The 20,091-nt window shown below is 38.4% G+C and overlaps 1 protein-coding gene across 21 annotated transcripts in view; it reads right to left on the reverse strand.

The window, feature by feature from the left end:
- The window catches only part of CNTNAP2 (contactin associated protein 2), a 1,160,459-nt gene that overhangs the window by 34,792 nt on the left and 1,105,576 nt on the right, over positions 1–20,091 (reverse strand). Inside the window, exon 22 of one of the 21 annotated variants that reach the window (XM_080582604.1) lies at positions 14,474–14,559. The exons of the other annotated variants lie outside the window; for them this stretch is intronic. Within the exon in view, the coding sequence (XP_080438730.1) occupies positions 14,489–14,559 (71 nt within the window). The 3' untranslated portion in view covers positions 14,474–14,488. Of the gene's footprint in view, positions 1–14,473; positions 14,560–20,091 lie in introns of those variants that run through there. 21 annotated transcript variants of the gene reach the window in all.

Below are 20,091 nucleotides of genomic sequence, written 5' to 3' on the forward strand. Positions count from 1 at the left end.
GAAATCCCCTCTCTTGCTTCCCACCTCCCTCCTCTCTTTTTTATCTTACTATCTCACTTTTGTAGATGGAGGAAGAGCAAGAATAACCATCTGAAGAAGATTTATGGTATGAATCTAAAACTGAAAAATGTTTTTTCAATAAAAACATTTGTATTCTTATACCATGTATGCCTCATATTAAAAACAAAAACAAACAAAAACTTTAAGAGTACAGAAGGTTAATCTAAAAAAATAAGGACCTGCAATCTGTTTGTCATGAAACTACATTAGTAAGGACATTAGTATCACCAAAAGAAAACTTCATCAGTCCCACACATTTTTTTTCTTATTTATTTAATAGAAATCTGCGACTATTATATCTACAATATTGGGTTTCAATGCAATGTAGGATATAAATAAAAACTTTTGGAGAACTGATATTTTTCAGGAGATACTTATCATGGACAAGCAATGATCTGTCTATGTAGTGGAAATCTGTTTCAGTTATCAAAGCATGAAATGGCAAGAAAATGAAAAGCAGGATGCCAGCAAGGAAATAAATACTGTAAATATGTAGGTTTTTTTTTTCTTCCAACATTTTGATTCCCTGCTTATTTCCTCATTTTGAATCAATTTTTTTCTTGGATCAAAACATCCACTTTTTGTATAGATAGTAACAGTCTATATGTACTACTGAAAGACACCATCTATTTTAACAATTGAAAAAATATCCTAGGACAGCTCAGGAAAGAAATGAAATTGATTCTTTTTAACAGAAATTTCTCTTATCTATTTTTTTCAGTATTGTATGCTTCACAACTTGAAGCTGAGTAATTTATATTTGAACTGTCTATTATGTCTCAAAGTCAGAGATGAGGTTGATCTAAGAAATACCGAAGGCTTTTGCTTCTTTTCTTTGTTACATGCATGCATGCATATGTGAATACTCTTGTATTTCCTCTGCTGGAACACACTTATGTGCAATAAATTCACATCTGAAAAATGCTGCTATTCAGTGACAATGTCAAATTATCACATCAAATTACCATAAAAATGTAACAGCAACATCAGATCAGATCAATGAGTTACTTAGTTCATTGTTCTTTCTTCAAATAAAAAGTGACTGTAGTAAGTGATTCAGAAGTAGTATAACAACATGGAAAATGATCCTCCCTGGGTATACCTTTTCAGATTCCCACAAACATTTCTGAGATGAAGGTTGCATCTTGCCTTTTATATTTAGCTTCTGGCAGAACTGTCTTCCATGAATGTGTCCAATGCTTTTGGAAGCCATTAATGTTTCTGGCCTCCACAACATCCCATGCCAGTTACTTCCACTGCTGTATTATTCACTCTGTGACAAATGATCTCTTCCAGCTAATTTTAAGGTTGCAGCCTGCTGAATTAATGAGATTTGTCAACTTCTTGTATTCTGCAAAGCACTGCAGACCTCCACCATTACAGGTTGCTCCTGTACAGTATTTTGGGTAGACCGAAAGGTCAGGTGAGCTCTCAGACTGGCAGAAGAGAAGCCTTCATGCACTTTAGTTACAGTGGCTGGGCAGAAGACCCTCCCCACCTCTAGGCAGTGGAAGCCACAGGTCCATAAAGAATGAAATGTAAAAGCATTATACCATGATCTGGGGACTAAAAACTCTCCCCAGGTTCTACAAATACACTGGAGATGAAAGAAAGAGGTGTGGCTTGATACTGTTGGGAAAAAAAGCTCAACAAATTTCTTTCCATGAGAACCAGTAAAGAAGCATACTTCCTTTTCCACTCCTGCCAATCTCAGGTATAACACATACCCTATATAGGGTATAACCAGACCCTTATTGCTTTTCAGATCAATTGTAGAATATTACATCAGGCATCCTCAGTGTGCCTATCTTTGCAGTTTCTACAATTTGCTCATCCACAGCCTTACTCAGGAGTTAACGACAATAGGTGGCATAGACATTTTGACAAAAATGATACAGAGCTAGGTGTATGGAAGGATGATGGAAGAACAGGAGCAGACAACATGCAAGCACTAACCCTGTGACAACCTTTGCATCTCATTAGATAGTGTAAACTGAACATTTCCAGCTGGCCTAAAGCAAACTGTGCACTACCAACATGTTTTATTATTTCATGCAGGCACAGACGTAATTCAGGAATAGTGTTGGAGGGCACAATGCCATTTGCAGCATAATGGCTTTGTTAACAAGCTGCAGCAAGTGCCCCCACCCAAATACTGAAACCGAGCTTTGGATGTTTTTAATCTCAAACCTGAGGGATTCTTTGGAGGAAAAGGGAAACCTCTGATTAAACCACAATAAAAATAAATATATATATAAAAAGAATTATACCACTAGAATTATAGCAAGCATATATACTTGCTCTACTACAGATACATTAAAACAACACATTAAGTTAGTTCAAGATGCTATACTGACACCAAATCCTGTAATTTGCTTTTTTCTTAAACCTGTTATTAGATTAGGCTTCAAACATTCAGCTTCACATCAGCAGGACATGTCCAACAGGACTTCTTATTAACTTGCTTCTTTACAACCGGCTGGTATAAAAATAAACAAAAACTTACAGGTGGGTTGAAGTGTCAGCCTCAGAAGATGATCTCAAGCAGATTTGCCCTTCTTCCCTTTGAGATGCATCCCAACCCGCCCGATTAAACTGAACCCCACACACAGATAAAGCACGTACAAGAAATAAGAAAAAAAAAAAAAAAAGAATTAACACCAGGCTGGGATCTCGTAGCTTTGTTCCGGCAGAAGAAGACCCATGCACTTCGCAGCGCCGCTCCCCTGCCCCAGTGGGCCCCGAGGACCGGACCCCATTCCCCTGCCCACCTCGTCCTGCCCCGTCCTGTCCCGTCCCGTCCCGACGATCCCGCTCCGGGTCCCGCGGGCAGCCGGGCCGCAGGGCAGCGGCAGGTGCGGAGCGAGCAGAAAACGCGGCGCGGAGCCGTGGAGAAGGAAATATCCGGACTGGATTCTGCCGGAGAGCGGGAGCGGGGTGGGGGGGCGGGGAAGCCGGCCTTCCAGCCCCAGCTGCGCCCCCGCCTGACGGGCTGGGGCTCCTGAGAGCCCCTCTGCTCAGTGAAATCATACATTAAAATATACGTTTTAAATACATGAAAATCACACAGATTGATTATTAGTTTCTCGGGCAGTACGAAGCCCACAGGGAGCTGGGCAACGGCACAGGCCTGCCTCAGTCACTTCGTCTGTATTTCTCTCAGCAGCACTGTTTCACCCCTAAAGGAACATTAAAGCTTTGAAATCATCTTTGTAGAACATGCCTCTCAACACCAACAGCTGGGGCTGATAAGCAGACGTTCTCAGGGAAAATGTAACCTTTGATAGCTGAAGGTTATTCAGGTATTTGACGAGTTTTGAAGGGTACAGTTCAAATACTTTTAAAGTCATAGAATCACAGAATGGTTTGGGTTGGAAGGGCCCTTAAAAATCATCCAGTTCCAACCCCCTGCCATGGGCAGGGACACCTCCCAACAGACCAGGTTGCCCAAAGCCCCATCCAACGTGGTCTTGAACACCTCCAGGGATGGGGCATCCACAGCTTCTCTGGGCAACCTGTTCCAGTGCCTCACCACCCTCTGAGTAAAGAATTTATTCAAAAAATCTAATGTAAATCCACCTTTTTTTAGCTTAAAGTCATTCCCCCTTGCCCTATCACTACACTCCCTGACAAAGAGTCCCTCTTCTGCTTTCTTGCAGGCCCCCCTTAGGTACTCTCAGCCTGTCTTTGTAGGAGAGCTGCTCCAGCTCATTGATCACCTTTGTGGCCCTCCTCTGAACTTGTTTTAGTATGTCTGTGTCCTTCTTGTGCTGGGGGCCCCAGAGCTGAACACAGACAAAGATGTTAAACAGCACTGGACCCACTACCGACACCTGAGGAACACCACTCATTACTGATCTCCACATGGACACTACACCATTGACCGCAACGCTTTGAGTGCAACTATCCTGCCAGTTCCTTACTCTCCGAGTGGTCCATCTATCAAATCCATGTCTCTCCAAATTAGAGACAAGGATATCATGGGGGACAATGTCAAATGCTTTGCACCAATCCAGACAGATGATACCAGTTGCTCTTCCCCTATCCACCAGTGCTGTAATTGTGTTGTAGAAGGCCACCATATTTGTCAGGCATGATCTGCCCTTAGTGAAGCCATCTGCTTAGTGAAGTTCATCTTCCTGGTCTTCCTGATCAGGTGGCCTGTAGCATACTCCCGCTACAATTTTCAATTTACTTGAGGATGAGAGAAGCCAAATAAGAGCCTGATCAGAAATTTTAAAGAAGTTAAAAGTTCTGATAAAACTTCCTTTGCTTGGTTTGAAGATGAAAGGATGGAAAACCAGGTGCCTGCCTACAGGGCACTGGAAAAAGGAGAGGGGACTTTGTTCAACAGAGGGGGATTGGAAAAAAGAAGGGTTAAAACAGCCAATTACTAACATAGTCTCCATCTATTAACAGAGATTAGGATAACACCTCTTCCTTTTCTCCTCCCCTGGTGCTGAACAGGGTATCTCCTTGCTCTCACTCCTCTTCCTACTGCACCACTGCTTTCCTTCCCTCAACCCTGCTCCATTGCCTGTGCTGACAGAAAGGGTGTTTTTTGTGCTGGAGAGAAGGCCACAAAGGCAGACTGTGCCATACTAGAGGACAGATGCAATCTGGGGATTGGCATAAGCCCTGAAGAGCCCACAATAAAGTAGGTTACATATCACAGGGGTGATTGGACTTGGCCATTGATATCTGCCCCTCACCTCACTGCCACTTTCACTGTGTGGTGGCAACAGTGTGGATACAGACCCTGCATGGCTTTGGGGGAAGGAGGCTGCCAGCACCGACTCAGACCAAAAGTACCACTGCAGCCAACAAAATTCGCTGGCCAGGGGACAGATCATTTTATGGGCCTGCTTGGCTTTTCTTTGAGTGAGAAGGAGCCAGAAGTGAGCAAGTAAAGCCAATGAATTTAGTACTTTACCAGAAATGTGCTTGGACCTAATTGCCATAATGGGAATAATTGATACTGGAGGAATCAGGATGGAGGAAACATGGCGCAGGCTCTCAGATCTCAAGGCCTACCAGCTGTTGCTCTACAAGTCAAGCAGGAGCTAATGGTACTGATCAGCAGGACCTGATCTAAGACCTTCACTCACATAGCATGGAACCACAGTTAGGGCATATCAGTTCAACTCATAGTTTCAGTCTCCCGTCACGATCGTGGAGGTTTCTGAAATGTACAGAAGGGCAAAACTTCCCATAGTCCCTGCTGAATCATCCAGCCATTACTGCTATAGAAACAGACATTACTACTCTCTCTGCTATAGTTTAGACAATATTTTTAGATGAATTCCAGAAGAAAAGCAGTAGTTTCTCCTCTGTTTTTGTAGGGCAAATCCTGTTTTACTTAGAAAATTGTTTACATATTCTTACACTTTTTTCTATCATGTATATATATATACGAAGAGGAGATCACTCAATGGAAACACAGTTTAGAGTGTGAATTACAAGTACTTTATTTTGTACTGCAAGTGCTTGCACTTCTGTATATATTTCCTCTTTATTTTGATCTGTTCCCCTCCCCTCTTGTGCTTTATCAGTAGGAACATATCTTGAGTGTTTACCATAGTATTTCAATAACTAGCAGGCACTTTTCCTCACTAAATCACCATAAAATGAGCGTATATTTAAAATTCTGTGCTGGTGACCTATTGACTAAAAACTCAGCATGGCTCATCTTTTCTGAGAGAAAATAGCAGCAACAGTAAATACTTGACTGAAGGGTGCTTTCTTGTTTGGATTTATTAAACAAGAATGTAAACCGGAGGACTTTGCTGAACAAAACTGACAGGATTTTAGATTTGAACAAAATAGCTGTGTATTTCTGAGTAGGCTGCAATCTGAGACATGTAAACCAACTGCCATCATAATTTTACTGAGTTCTATTACCTTTGGTTGTTCTGAAAGAAGTCAGGTTTGATTTAATGAAAATGAATACTGTTCTGCACAGGCACACAGTGTCCTGTTCTGTTTGAGTACTTGAAAAAAACACCCACACCTCATGCATCCTTAGACTCACAGTGAGTTTTCTCAACCTCCACAAGCAATGCATGATCCTGCTCGTTTTAATAATAATAATAATAAATCAGTAAAATAGGAATCTCTAGCTGGCAAATGGATATTTTTAATAATTCTAACAGAGACAATAAGCAATTTGTGCAAGCAGCCATTCAAACATAGGTAGTGAAGGCACTCAGAGTTTAACAGAAATATGAAAGGTTTCTCAACATGGTGGTGTGCAATTTAGAGATACTCAGACTAAATTTAAATGAGTTGGCCCAAGCACTAGAAGCAGGTTAGCTGCAGAGGAACAGAGCTCTGTGCAGGGTATTTATCCCATGTCTTGAAAATATAAAATAATAATTTAGTAGAAAAAGACCCTGCAAGAATCAACTTCTAACTGGCTATATTCATAAGCTCTGAATCTGAGATATAAACAAAGGTTATATAAACATCTCACTTACAATAACATTCTTGAGAGATGATTTGCTTGACAAGAATGTTAATTTCTGGCTACAGGATGCTGTCAACAGTTTTGGATATAAGGTAGGGAATGAGCACTCTTTGAATATACATCATTGGTGGGTTTCTCTTTGAGAATAACTCAAACCAGCATAATTTTAAATGTGGATGTCCTAGCATATATGCTAATATGGTCTAAAAAAGAGGAAAAGGGGATGACAAGTATATCTGCCATGTGTAAAAAGAAAAAAAAAACACACTTCATTCTCATTTCCTAGAGACTTCAGTTGGGATACTTATGCTGGGTTCCCATGCAGCCAGTAGCAAAGCATCATTAGATTTTTGAAGACTACTTTTTTTTTTTTTTTTCCTAAAAAATTTACTGACTGCAACACAAGGTAATTAGTTTGGACTTCATAATGATGGATAAAGATGACTTAATCACTGGACTGGAAAATGGTGGTTGCCTAGGGACCAGCAATCATAACCTGATTACATTCAATATGTGATGTATGTGCTTTAAAAAGCATAATTGTCCAAAGCTGAGGCAAATAATGAACGGCAGAGAGAGGAGAGACAGGAAGAAAACCATGGATGGAAGTGGATATTTAAGAATAACTTGAATGTCAAATAGCAAGGTTCCACAGCTTTAAGTCTTTATGCTAATATCATAGGAGAATGTGAATGTTTCTTTTAACTAGAGGAAAACTCCAAACAAAATCTAGAACATATAACTTTATTTGGATATATTCCTTACAATATATCTCTTAGAGAAGAATATAGAAGAAGAATATATCTTCTCTAAGAAGTCCTGGATGTTATTTGAAGAGATTACTGTCCCTACAGTGTTTGCTATACATTTAAGCACTAGAGAAATTACAGAAAACCAGAAGATTCTTTAAGTTTTGTTGAAAAAAAAAAAAAAGTAAAAAAACAAAGGGGATGTGATGATTAACTATTGGATAATTAGCCTGATACCACTTTTCCAAGTAGTGGAAGAAATGATGTAGAATTCTATATTAATGAACAAGCAAAATATTCAAATAAATGAATAAATAATAATAATAATATTTAAATAATTTTAAGATTTGAGACTCTGAATACAATTTTGGTCAAGCTAAATAACTGTCTAGATTCAATACATTTTTGGAAGGACTATGTGCCTTGATAGCATGTTGGATTTATAAAATTAGAGTCCACTCTATCAATTAAGCACATGCTCAATGGAAAATAATCATAGATCATAAGCTTTTGTGAGGTTTGGCAGGGATTAGTATCTCGTTATTCAGCATACTCATGAGTAACTCAGAATGTAAAATCTGTTCCTGTTTGAGTTTGCGGGCAACACAAATTTTGCTGAGAACTGGAAAATCCTACAAAGCACCTTGGGTTGCTTTGTAAGATGAGCCCAATCACAGAAAATGCATTTTCAGCATAGTTTAGTACAGAGTTGTATGTGGGTTCAAATAAGGCTGCAATGTACACAGAGTGGAGCAGGAGGACTATTTCTTGCAATGCAATTTCTAACCTATTTGGTGCAAACTCTTGATGTGATCCTCTAGCAAAAGCTGGATGGCACAATCATTGGATATGAAAGCAGGAAAGAAAAAATATTAAGTCCTTTCACCTAGTTGATTTAAAAAAAAATAAACAGTGTTTTAATTCTAAGAAGGTACAAAGAGCTCAAGAGCTCTTACACTAAGCCAAAAAAAGGCGTAACAGGATGCAGTGTCTAAGTAAGAGCCAGATATGTAATGGAAATAAACTGCAATTTTAAAGGTGTATCAGACTCACTGTTGAAATGAACTACCCAAGGAGGGGATGGCTTTAAACAAAAAATGTATGCCTTTTCTGGATGATGTATTTTATACAAACAAGGTTTTGGAACCAACAGAGATGGTTAAAAATTAATAAAAGACAGGCTGAAGAATATTGCCATTGTATTGGGACTGTTCTCTTAAACCAATAAGAAAATGTAGTCTACCACAGTGAAGTTACAGTCTGAGAGGGGGACCTTAGGTAGTAATCACAGGTTACTACTACTGTAGTTATTCTCCTTCATTGTTCAGGCTGATGAAAGGTTCTGCATTCTGATCTGGAAGACCCTGTGAATAATACCTACAGGATATGCAATCGACTGAGAAAGCACTCACCGTGCATTGAAAAAAGGGAACTGAATTTGCTCTCTTAGTAAACCATTCTCTTAAAAAATCCATCCTACAGAGCATAGTTTGGGGGGGAACTTCTACTTTAATCAGCCCTTTCCTTTTTTTTTTTTTTTTGTCACATAGAGAGTTAAGACTAATTCTACTGAAGTGAATGAATCAATTATTTTAAAAGGTCCAGGCTTTGGATTAGGTTATTATTTTCTGCTTCTTGCTTCATTTTGCATGGTTCTGTTAAGTAGTGCTTCAGCACAAGAGTTACACTTTTGTGATGCTGTCTAGTGAGGTACCTTCCCACTTCCTCTGAAACCTATATTTAAAGTGATGGCTGCTCTAATTGAAGGGAGTGGAATTATTTTTGGGAGTCACCACAAGTAAGTGCTTACTCATTTCATTAAACGCTTCTGTCATTATTAAGTGATACCTTTTCATCACCTGATGTGTTGCCGTTCCAGAAGTATGTTCAACTTTTAATGGTTTTATTTATTTATTTATTTATTTTGTCAGCTGGGGTACTCTTGTGCTCCTGTGCCTTAGGCTTCCCTGAGGGTCAAATCTCTGTTTTTCAGCTGTATTTCCTGCCACAGCTTCTTCCTATCTGATCACAAACATGAAACATCACAGAATCTCCCTAATCTCCCAGAATTGATGCCCAATTTATGTTTTGAGGAATAACATGTTTTCTGAGATCTGCAGGTTCTTGGACAACTTACAATTTTTCCTCCAGGGCCATATGATACTTAGTAACACAATACTTCCATTTATTATGTGGAGAGATTAGCTAGGGATGAAAAAAGGCCTGCAGAAGACATTGGAAGAATTTATTTAAGGAAAACATCTTCTTCATCATATGACATATGCTTCCAGTAATTGTTCCATATATTAAGAAAGAAAACTCATCAATCATTTTAAAAATTGGTCATTGGTTCTGCAAAATACCCTTAGCAAATACAAGCTTAGTATGTCAATTTGAGTTGATGTTAAGAGAGCTGATCCAAAATAATAACCTCCAATTCAGGGAGGTTCCTTTTGGAAGCCATCTGGGAAATAGCTACATTCTCACTGAAACTTTGAGCAAATTGTCACTGATTTTTTTTTTTCTTTTCTATTTTTCTCTGTGTATGCTTGTTCCAAAAGCAGGAACTGTAGATTGAAGGTTAATTTTGTGGAAAAGAAGTGTGAAAGTACTGATATACATGGCCAAACAATGTTGCTCTTGGCATACCGGGGACAGTTATGTTTCCGACTTAGACCTACTTGACAGTAGAGAAAAAAAACCAAAGCCATAAAAACAAAACAAAACGAAACAAAAAAACCCTGACCTGCAACACGTAGGAATTCTAAATAGTATACAATTGAATGGTGATTTAGCTTAAACATTTTGACTGGTGGGTTTCTATTGCTTTTATTGACATCTTTGAAGGAAGGTCTTCACTGATGAGATATAGCAGCCGATTATGAGGAAGTACAATTCATCATCCAGACCTGAGGCCAAGCCTGGTCTCAAACCTGGTTTTAAATTTTAAGGATTGAGCTAATTAACAGCTTGTAAAATATAACTCATACTTGGGTATATGTGTCTGAAGGAACTGTTGTAATATAAATTTCATAAAATGGGGAAAAAGTGACACTCCCCTTTTCCTGATTCAAGAGTGTACACCTGGAAAAGAAGGTTGGACTAATGACTATAAAGTGGGATGAAAGGCATTTCCTATCTTCTTATCTGAATTTTGAGGATAGATACATTTGGAAGTACTTTGCTATGAGGAAAAGGTGTTGAGGAGAGGCACGTGATTCTGATGATAGCCACTACAAAAGACACAGAGTCTGTGATAAATCAGTGAGGATGTATTGCTATGACTGCAAGAGGGAGTGTTTCCATTCCTTCATGTCAACTAAAAAATAAGATTTGTGTATTTTCAGTGAAGTAAATGCAAATAGTTACAGAGTATGCATAACAAGAGTTGGTATCACACTAGTTGACACACCTCTCCTCCTCTATGTTAGAAGGGAAGACTATATGAAAGCTAAAATTAGAAGTCTAAAAGCTATTGTGTTGTTCAAGGATAAGGTGATAACTCCTTGACTCCCATCCTTCAGAAAAGAGATGCTTACTGCCTACAAAAGGAGCTGGGAAGAACTTCTGTATATATCTAATCTTGCAGATCTCAGGACGTCCATTTCACTAATTCCTGCTAAAACTTCAATTCTTCCTCTCTTTTTAGCAGACTGCTAGCCTGCTAGACACATAATTAGGGAGGCCTTCATTGCACACATGTTGTCCGTCATGAAAATAAAAATATTTCACTGAAATAGAAGCAGTTCTAGGGCAACTCTGCTCCACTTAAGCTTTCAAGTTACTTAAGGAGTAAAATTATTCTTACTTTCCCCAGAAAGCACACTGCCACAGAACTTAATTAATTCTTGTCTGCAAAGATCATGAATTGCAGTCCTAAAATCAAGTTATAGACCAAGATATTTTACTTAAATTACACCTTTGGCCAATGCCCTTTCAAATATGTTGTTAGTGCTTGTTCACAGTGAGTTGTTCCAGACGTGAGCAATTCCAGACTTCACATTTCAGTTTAGGAAATAAATATGATTTCCCTGGCTAGCTAAATTTCCTGGCACCACATAAATGTCCAAAATTCTCATTCCTTTATAAACAAAGTAAACCAATTACAGATCACCATGGCTTTTCTGTATGGCTTTTAAATTTTCTGGTTCATTATTAGACTATTAGCCATTACAATACAGATACAAATTTCTGTCATTATATAAAAATACAAGACCTTAGTTTGAGCTCTACATGCACTTATCAGAACTGTAAAACTGAATTGCTGTTATGGCCAGTGTGTAATTTATGATCTGATCAGCTATAATTGAAAATAATTATTAATATAGACAAATATAAATACTTCAGGAGGTTTGGGGCATGTTTTACGCAGCTTTTTACAATATTGTCAGCAATCATTGACAGTATACCATGAATACCCAATGCAGATCAAATTGAGAAGGAAATTCAGTCTTAATTACTGACATATGATGACCCAAAATGTACTTCTAGAAGTCTGCTGTAAGAATAGAAAGTCAGTGTTTCTTTGCCTTCTAGAAAGCAACAAGATTTGCTGTTCTGCAAATCACCAAATGTAGGACAATCAGTATCCTTGTTTATTCATTTTGTCTTCACAGACACTGTTTTTCTCTCATATGGGTTATGATGATGTCAGAGAACAGATTTTTCAAGAGATAAAAGGAAAACAGTAGCCATTAGCTATTATAGGAAACAGACATGCAATACTCATAAACACACACTTCCAAAGTTCTATTTGCTTGACATCAATGTTGAGGAGCTAAAATAAATCAGGACACCCCCCTAACACTAACTGTTTTTCTGCTATTCTTTGCCTCTATGCTATATCAGTGCATCAGAGGTAAATCTCTTGCTGCCTATGCTTTCAAACACAGTAGCAGAATGCTGAGTCTTGTGGACTTCTTAACTACTAATGGAAAGACGTGTTTCATTATCTATCCAAGGAGTGGAATCTCTTTGCAAAGGTCAGAACTGACCAGGCAATTTACATGACTGCTACACTGTTCTATTTAAAAAGGTTTTCAATATTTATCACTACCATTGCATTGCTACTACTGCAGGTTTTGCAGTAGTGCAAAGACAGATGGTTTTATGTTATTTTAAACCATTTCTAAAACTCTGGATCTTGAATCCCAAACTGGCAGACCAGTTTACTGCATCGTTACATGCACTGCAAAACAGTCCTGCCAGGACAGTCTCAAGCATTGTCTCCCTTCATGCTATTTAACATATGCTGCCTGTGTAATAAGTTTACAAGGGTAAAGGTTGACTGATCATGTGGATATTTCAACAAGCCTTGAAAAGCCCCCAAACAGTCTGATGAAAAGGATGAGGTATTGCCCGTGCAAAACAAAGCAGTAAACTCAGGGGGAATTTGATGAGATTGTTGTGTGGTACATGCCCCAGCAGCGCAACAGGAGAATAGAAAAGTGAGAGGAAATTGTAGAGGGCATGAAAGAAGGAAACTGTTTTTATGCCAGCTGTGGATCAGGCTGCGAACTACCTGAAATTAGCAGTGATAAAATGTCTCAGAGCACAATACAAGAACAGCATTTGCCAGGACTCAAAATCAAGCCTGTGATAGGTGTTCTACAGCAATGAGTGATTTTGTACAAATACGAGAAACTTTCACTTATAGATATTTCACAAAAAATGTCGTAGCAGATAAGGAAAATATGAAACTTCCAATAGCAGAAACCATGAGGGAGGTAATAAAACAAGAATTCTGGAAGTAAAATCATTTTTCCAATCACTTCCCAACTCTCTGGATAAAATTCATATAACAGAAATGCCTCTTGATGGTATACCACAGTATGAAGACTGAAGAAAATCTAATAATAATTAGGTACTTCACTTTGTTTGGAGTGACTGTAGTTTCTTGACAAGGTGAGAAATGTTGCAGCTACTTGTGATGAAGAGATTTATTTCCTGCTGATTTGAGATTTTATTTTTTTTTTCTTGGATGAATGCCCTTTCAATTTCTAAAACAATGTACCAAGGATAAAAAGAGATAAAGGATTAATTATGGCAAGATACCAAACAGAAGAAACTTAGATAATTAAAATAAGATTTTATATTAAAAAATCTGAATATTTAAGACATGATTCTCTTCTTCAAGGAATGAATTTATTCTTTCCAATCAAAAGGGTAATAATGAATAAGCTGGCAAAACATTAGATCTAAATTGGAGACCCAACTAGAAAATTAGATATTTAATTAATATATACAGAAATGCATGAACTGTAAAATCTCCAGAATGGAAGAATATTCAGATGAGATTTCACTGTAAGAAGATAAATGCTATTTGAATAGATAAAGAAGCTGCAGTCCTTAGTATGCCAAAGCATGCACACATTCTAGCAGGCAATCAGTTTCCTTTAGCAGTCTGCTTGGCACCATTTTCTTTAACTGTTTTATTTGGTTATGTTTTTACAAAAAATATAAAAAATACCTATGTAAAAATAATCTCCAGCAGAGTTTTAAGATTAATTTAAGGAAGTTCTAGTAAACTAAAATACACATAAATAAACTAAACATAAAATACACATATTGTAAAATAGTGGAGCAGCCAAATCTTTGCTGTCCTATGTTGCTGAATCAGTTGCAGTACAAATAAGAGAAGTAGACCAGTGAATTAATATTAAAAGAAAGAGCTCCAAGACTTGAGGAATTAAAGAACAAATCTCTGCATAAAATGTACAGAGGTTTTTGATAAGTCAGCTTGAGAAATGCAGATTTTAAGGAGAAATTGGTGACTTATCTGGAGCAAAGTTTATGGTGCTTTACTATGTTTGGCACCATGTGTCTCAAGAGCTCTCTGTTCAAGTATGTGATGCTGTTTATGAAATACAGATTGCCACCTGCCTATTAAGGTTTTCCAGTCAGTGTTTGCTGCCCATCTTCCTTATTCACCACTTTTTTTCCACATCTCCATTTTTCTTTTGCATGTCAGTTTTCTCCTTCTTTCCTGTTCTTTTCCAAGTATTATCAACACTTTTTAATCTTTTATTCTGTTGCTATGCCTACCACTTCCCCTCTATTCTTTTCTGGGTTTTAAAAATTAAATTAAATGTAAACATGAAAAAAAAATGAAAAAATAAAATTAAATCAACTATTTTAAAATATTTTCATGTCACATTGTTCAGGTACTTACAACATAAGTTTTTCTTTGAGATTTCAGCATCAGATGGTTGGTTCAGGCCTCTAGATGATGTGAATTTGTAGACTGAGGTGGGGAGAAGACAGTTGTTTCACACTGGAACAGTTCTTCACAGAAATATGGAAAACTTGGATTATCTGAGTACCTGCAGAAATCTTAGTGTTTTTCATCATGACCTCTATGTTGACTTTACTGAAGTACTAAATCCTCTGGAATACTACCTGCCTCCTCCATTCCCTGAAATACAGACTGTTATTGACTGAAACCATCTGAGGTAATTTGAGTACAGACTAAAGCATTAAAGATTCTTTTGTCCTAAAAAAAAAAAAAGAATATCTCTTTCTATCCATCCTTTCCCCATAACACTGATAAAAATAAGTATTCTAAATATTGTGTGCTGGTAGTTTCAATAAAATAGTGAGATTTGCCACACTCACACATCTGACAGCATTGAAATGCACAAAGAAAACAGCCTGACACATCAACAGATGTACACCAAGGCTGAAATATTCTAGATATACTGAATTTACTGAGCATAGCATTTATCTTTGCATCTGCTATTGTATCCACAACATTTTCCAATTCACTGCCTGTACAAAGCAGAGTTTAGTCTCACAGCTGCAGTGGTGACTTGTCCTAGATTTCTGAGTGACAGGCAAACTGCTTAGAGTTACTACTGGGCTGCTGAGTGAATGCAAGACAGCAGAAAAGCTGGAGGAACAGTGATAGGTGAGCTGTAAAAGCAATATGCATTTTTTTTTTAGCATTTTACAAGCTGGTAGGTACACATCTGCAGAAAACATTTTCATGGATAGTTGTAAAAGGCTGTATTTAAGCATTCTCAGCATGAAATTCTTCAAGAGGACCTGAATACTGGCACAAATTTCCAACAAGCATTTTTAAAAAACAAACAAACTTTTTTTTTTTTTTTATACTTGGGATTTTTGTGGATGAGTCAATCTGAAAGCTAAAAGCAATTAAATGAATATTTTCTTATTACTTTTCTCCCTGCCTCCAGTTCATTGCTTACAGCAGTTTGATTCAGGAACCAGCGTAGAGAATAAAAGCAAAGCTGGATTTAGATTGCAGAAATTTAAGCTGTAGTAGAACCACATTCATTTGTCTTAATAGCTACAAAATTAATGACAAGTTGGCACCTTTGCTTTAAAAGGCTGTTGCATGGTTAAATAGAAAAGCGTCAAGGTTGGAGGCTGGAGCAGGGGACTTTCTGTCAGCTGCTCAAACCCTAAAGGTCACTTGAAAAGTAGCACTGAAGAAAATTGCAAAATCTTACACGGCAGTTTTGCCTTGCATACAAAGGGGGATAACAACATGATGCTAGCTTTGTTTATGGTATGGAAGTCCTGTGGTTGGAAGTTCGAGAGGATGGAAATGTGCCAGCACAAAAATTGATGCCCTCAGTTGAAGAGCTGTGAAAACAGCACAGGCTTTTGCCAAATTCTCATATGCTCAGGTGAAGCTGTTGCCATGCATTTCCACTGGAGAGCTGAGTTTGTTAGTGTGCAGAAGCCAATCCATGATAATTAAGAAGGAAGAGGCAGGTATTTTTTCATTTCTTTGCCTCATGGCCAGGCAGTAGGAACAGTGAAAAACAAAACAAAAACACACACAAAAAAAATCAATCAATCAAACAACAGCAACAACAACAACAACAAAACACACAAGAAAACCCAACAGCTTCCATGCATAGTTGTTAAGGTTCAGCCAGCTTTCCAGTTTCTCTATGGTGGTGCTTTGTTCTGTGCCCCGTGTTTGTGTTTTTCACGGTTCTGCTGCTCTGTTCCTCAGCCCCTTCTGTTCTTACCCCTTTCCTTTCCCTCCAGGTGCCCTTGCCTGAATTCCTTGGTCACCAAGAACAGTGTGTGCTACTGACCCAGTGCAGCTTATTGGCATGTAGGCCCAAGCGTTCATCACCAGATCTGTTGGTGCAGTAAAATATGAATCTTGCTGATCAATGCTTGTAGCTGTGTATAGAATCACAGAATCATAGGATATCCTATGAGATGGAAGGGACCCACAAGGATAATCAAGTCCAGCTCCAGGATCCACACAGGACCACGCAAAAATCAGACTGTATGTCTGAGAGCATTGTTCAGACTTCTTGAATTCTGTCAGGCTCAGTGCTGTGACCACTTCCCTGGGGAGCCTGTTCCAGTGTCCAACCACTCTCTCAGTGAAGAACCTGTTCCTGATACCCAGTCTGAACCTCCCCCTGTCACAGCTTCATGCCATTGGTCACCAGAGAGAAGAGATCAGCACCTGCCCCTTCACTCCCTGTCAAGAAAACTGTAGGCCGCAATAAGGTTACACTTCAGTCTCTTCTTCTCTAGTCTATACAAACCAAGTAACTTCAGCCACACCTCATATGTCTTGTCCTCTAGACCCTTCACCATCACTGTAGCCCTCCTTTGGATGCTCTCTAATAGTTTTATGTCCTTTTTATACTGTGGTGCCCAAATCTGTACACAGTACTTGAGGTGAGGCCACACCAGCACAGAGTGGGAAAATCATTGCCCTTAACCAGCTAGCAGTGCCATGCTTGATGCAGCTCAGAATACGGTTGGTCCTTTTGGCTGCCAGGTCACACTGTTGACTCATATTCAACTAGCCATTGACCAAAACACCCAGATCCTTTTCTATGGGGCAGGTCTCCAGCCTCTCAACCCCCAGTCTGTACGTATATCCAGGGTTGCCCCTTCTCAGGTGCAGAATCCAGCACTTGCTCTTGAAAATTCATATTGTTAGTGATCGCCCAGCTCTCAAATTTGTGAAGATCTCTCTGTCTTCAAAGGAGTAAATAGCTCCTCCCAATGTAGTGTCATCTGTAAACTTACGCAGTATACCTTCAAATCCTACATCCAAGTCATTTATGAAAACCCATCAGCTAACTGTTCACCCATTGTATTATATATTTATCTAGCTGTATGATGGATATTTTGTCCAGAAGGATACTGTGAGAAAGAGTATTAAAAGTTTTACTGAAATCCAAAAGGATTACATCAATGGGCTTTCCTTGGTCAACTAGGTGGGTGACCTTGTCATAAAAGAAAATTAAGTTTGTTATGACCTTTTCCTCATGAGCCGATGTTGGTTGTGACCAATGACTGCATTATCCTTTAGGTGTTTTTCAATGACTCCCGGAATAATTTTCTCCATAATTTCACCAGGCACTGAAGTGAGACTGACAGGCCTGTAATTACCAAGGTCTTCTTTCTTGCCCTTCTTGAAAATCAGAATGACATTTGCCAGCTTTCAGTCAAATGGAACCTCTCCAGCTTCTCAAGCAGCAGTTAACATAGCCCAGGTTGCAGAAGGTGGTGTTCCACTTCACACTGTTCGTTTGGACATTTGGTAACTTGTTTCCCTCCTTTGGGCCCAAGTTGCTGTTTGCAATGTCTTAAGACTTTGCTTCTGGGGAACGAATCTTTTCCTTTCCTATACTGTTATCAATGCTTTCTGCACCTCTCTCTGGAACATCCCATTAGTTTGTTAAAAATATCTGCTTAGGATCTAGCTTCCCAAGCTTCCTTTCTTCCTCAGACTCATTTATATAATAAAGATAATTTCAGGAAAAAAAATCAAGGGATTTTTTAAAATTTATTTTGCCCATACTAAACAATTCCCACAATTGTTAAACATCTTAGTTCCTCTATGCTTCAAACTTGATATTCAGAACTAAGGTATCCCAGCTCTTTTATTCTTATGGAAAGGAAATAATCTAAGCAATTGGCAATAATTTTTACTTTTTTTTTTTTTTCTTCCCCAAAATATAGACATTTCTAACAATTACCATTTGAGCTCTGGAAGAAAGGAGGAAGTGCATACAATTTGCTCATGCTAAGATGCTAGAGAAGGCTGCCCTGCAGAGCTCTGCCATGTTGTATGGACCATGTCACAGCTCTGGGATCATGGACCCATATTGGCCTGTGAGACACTTAAACATGGGTGAGTACAGGGAAGTAGGAGCTGGATCCAGAGCACCAGAAAGACAGAACTCTGAATCCAGCAGCAGGAACAGGTTGCAGCTTCCTGAACTGAATATAGCTGAGATAAAATGCACTGCAACTGCAGAGGATGAAAATATTTATTTTCCTGTATGAGGACAGGGTCCAGCATATCACCTCCTTTCTAGCAAAAAAAGTGTGTTATAAAATTAATGCACTGGTTTCAGTGCATTCCTTGGCAGAAAGTTCTCAGTACAGTACAAGATGCAATGCAAGGTTAGCTGCCAGCCAGGCATTCCTTCTTTTTCTAGAGGTGCCACTGTGACAAAGTCAGGATGCTTAACAGCCTTAAGCAATTACTAAGTTCTCTCTGCATTAATGGAGAGAAATCCGCAGGCTCCTGAACACTTGCCGCACTTTTCAGAGAGCTGGTGACTAGGATTCTTTTTCAAAGCAAAGAGTATATGCCAGTGCAAAATCCATTTGATTCAGCTGAGGGAAAGCTACAACATTACTTTAAAATACTGCATTCTCATTCTGATGCATAAACTCTGTAGGTCCATATGTATTGCGAACAGATATTTCAGATCCTTTGCTGTACAGGGAAATGCCATTGACTGCATTGACTGTGCAGGGTACTGCAGGACAGTGCCTTTCCATGGCTGGACTGTGGGGGAGCAGAGCCCAGTGGAGGGGACCATTGAGAAGAAGCTGCCCAAAAGTGTCTCTAGTCTCTGGCTGCTGGTGTGTCATGCGATGAAGCTGAAAAGTAGCTTTGACAGCAGAGAGCTCAGTATCTTAGTGAAAATGTGCAAGTGTGATAAGTCACAAACCTCACTACATTAAGTTTTATGAGTGTCCTATTTGTCCACATTTAAACTATGAAATCAGAAAAAAAAAAAAAGGTAGGTAATGGCTTGAATGAGTAATATTAGAAATAGCTAAGAAACTTTTATTAAAATATAGAATACCATTCTGCTATTTGGTCTTATTTATTTATTTATTTATTATTCCACAAAGATGAATTACAGATGGGCCCTTGGTCTACACTGAATTGAAAAGAAGGAAAAGGAACAGACCTATGAACAAGTAGAAAAATGTTCTTGGCTCAAAACGAAGTTATTCTATTGGGGAAAAGTATATTTCTTTAGTGGAAAAAAAAAAAAGAAAAGTATCTTAAAAAATGAACATACTAACATATAGTATAGAGACCAAAGTGTATTTACATAATAGCACCGGTATATTCAATATTAACTATTAGCTAAGAAGTGTACTGGTGTATTTGGGGTTTGTGTTTTGGTATCGGTCAGTTTATAATTGGGAGAATGAGGCCCACATTGCAACAAAGACGCAGTGTCACAAATTTTAAGTTAGTTTGCACTTGACGCTTTGTAGAAGTTGTTTATGCTCTCTTGTGCAGCTTCTTCAAAAGATTTCATGGAAAAAATGATAAAGAGAAAATTAGGCAATAACTTCACCTTAAAATAATTCATTACAGTCTTCTGACATACAGTCTTCTGAACATTGCCAGTTCCATCTTCTTCACTGCTGTACCAAGATTTGTTATGGCTTATTAAACCTGACTTTTTTTCATTTTTATTTCATTGGGGAATAGAAAAGGAAAGTGCTCAACTGTTAAAGTAGTCTTACTAAGAGGTAAAAAGTAAGTAAAAT

This window comes from Anser brachyrhynchus, assembly GCF_964034855.1.
Source record: "Anser brachyrhynchus genome assembly, chromosome: 2".
In the NCBI taxonomy this organism is placed as follows: Eukaryota; Metazoa; Chordata; class Aves; order Anseriformes; family Anatidae; genus Anser; species Anser brachyrhynchus.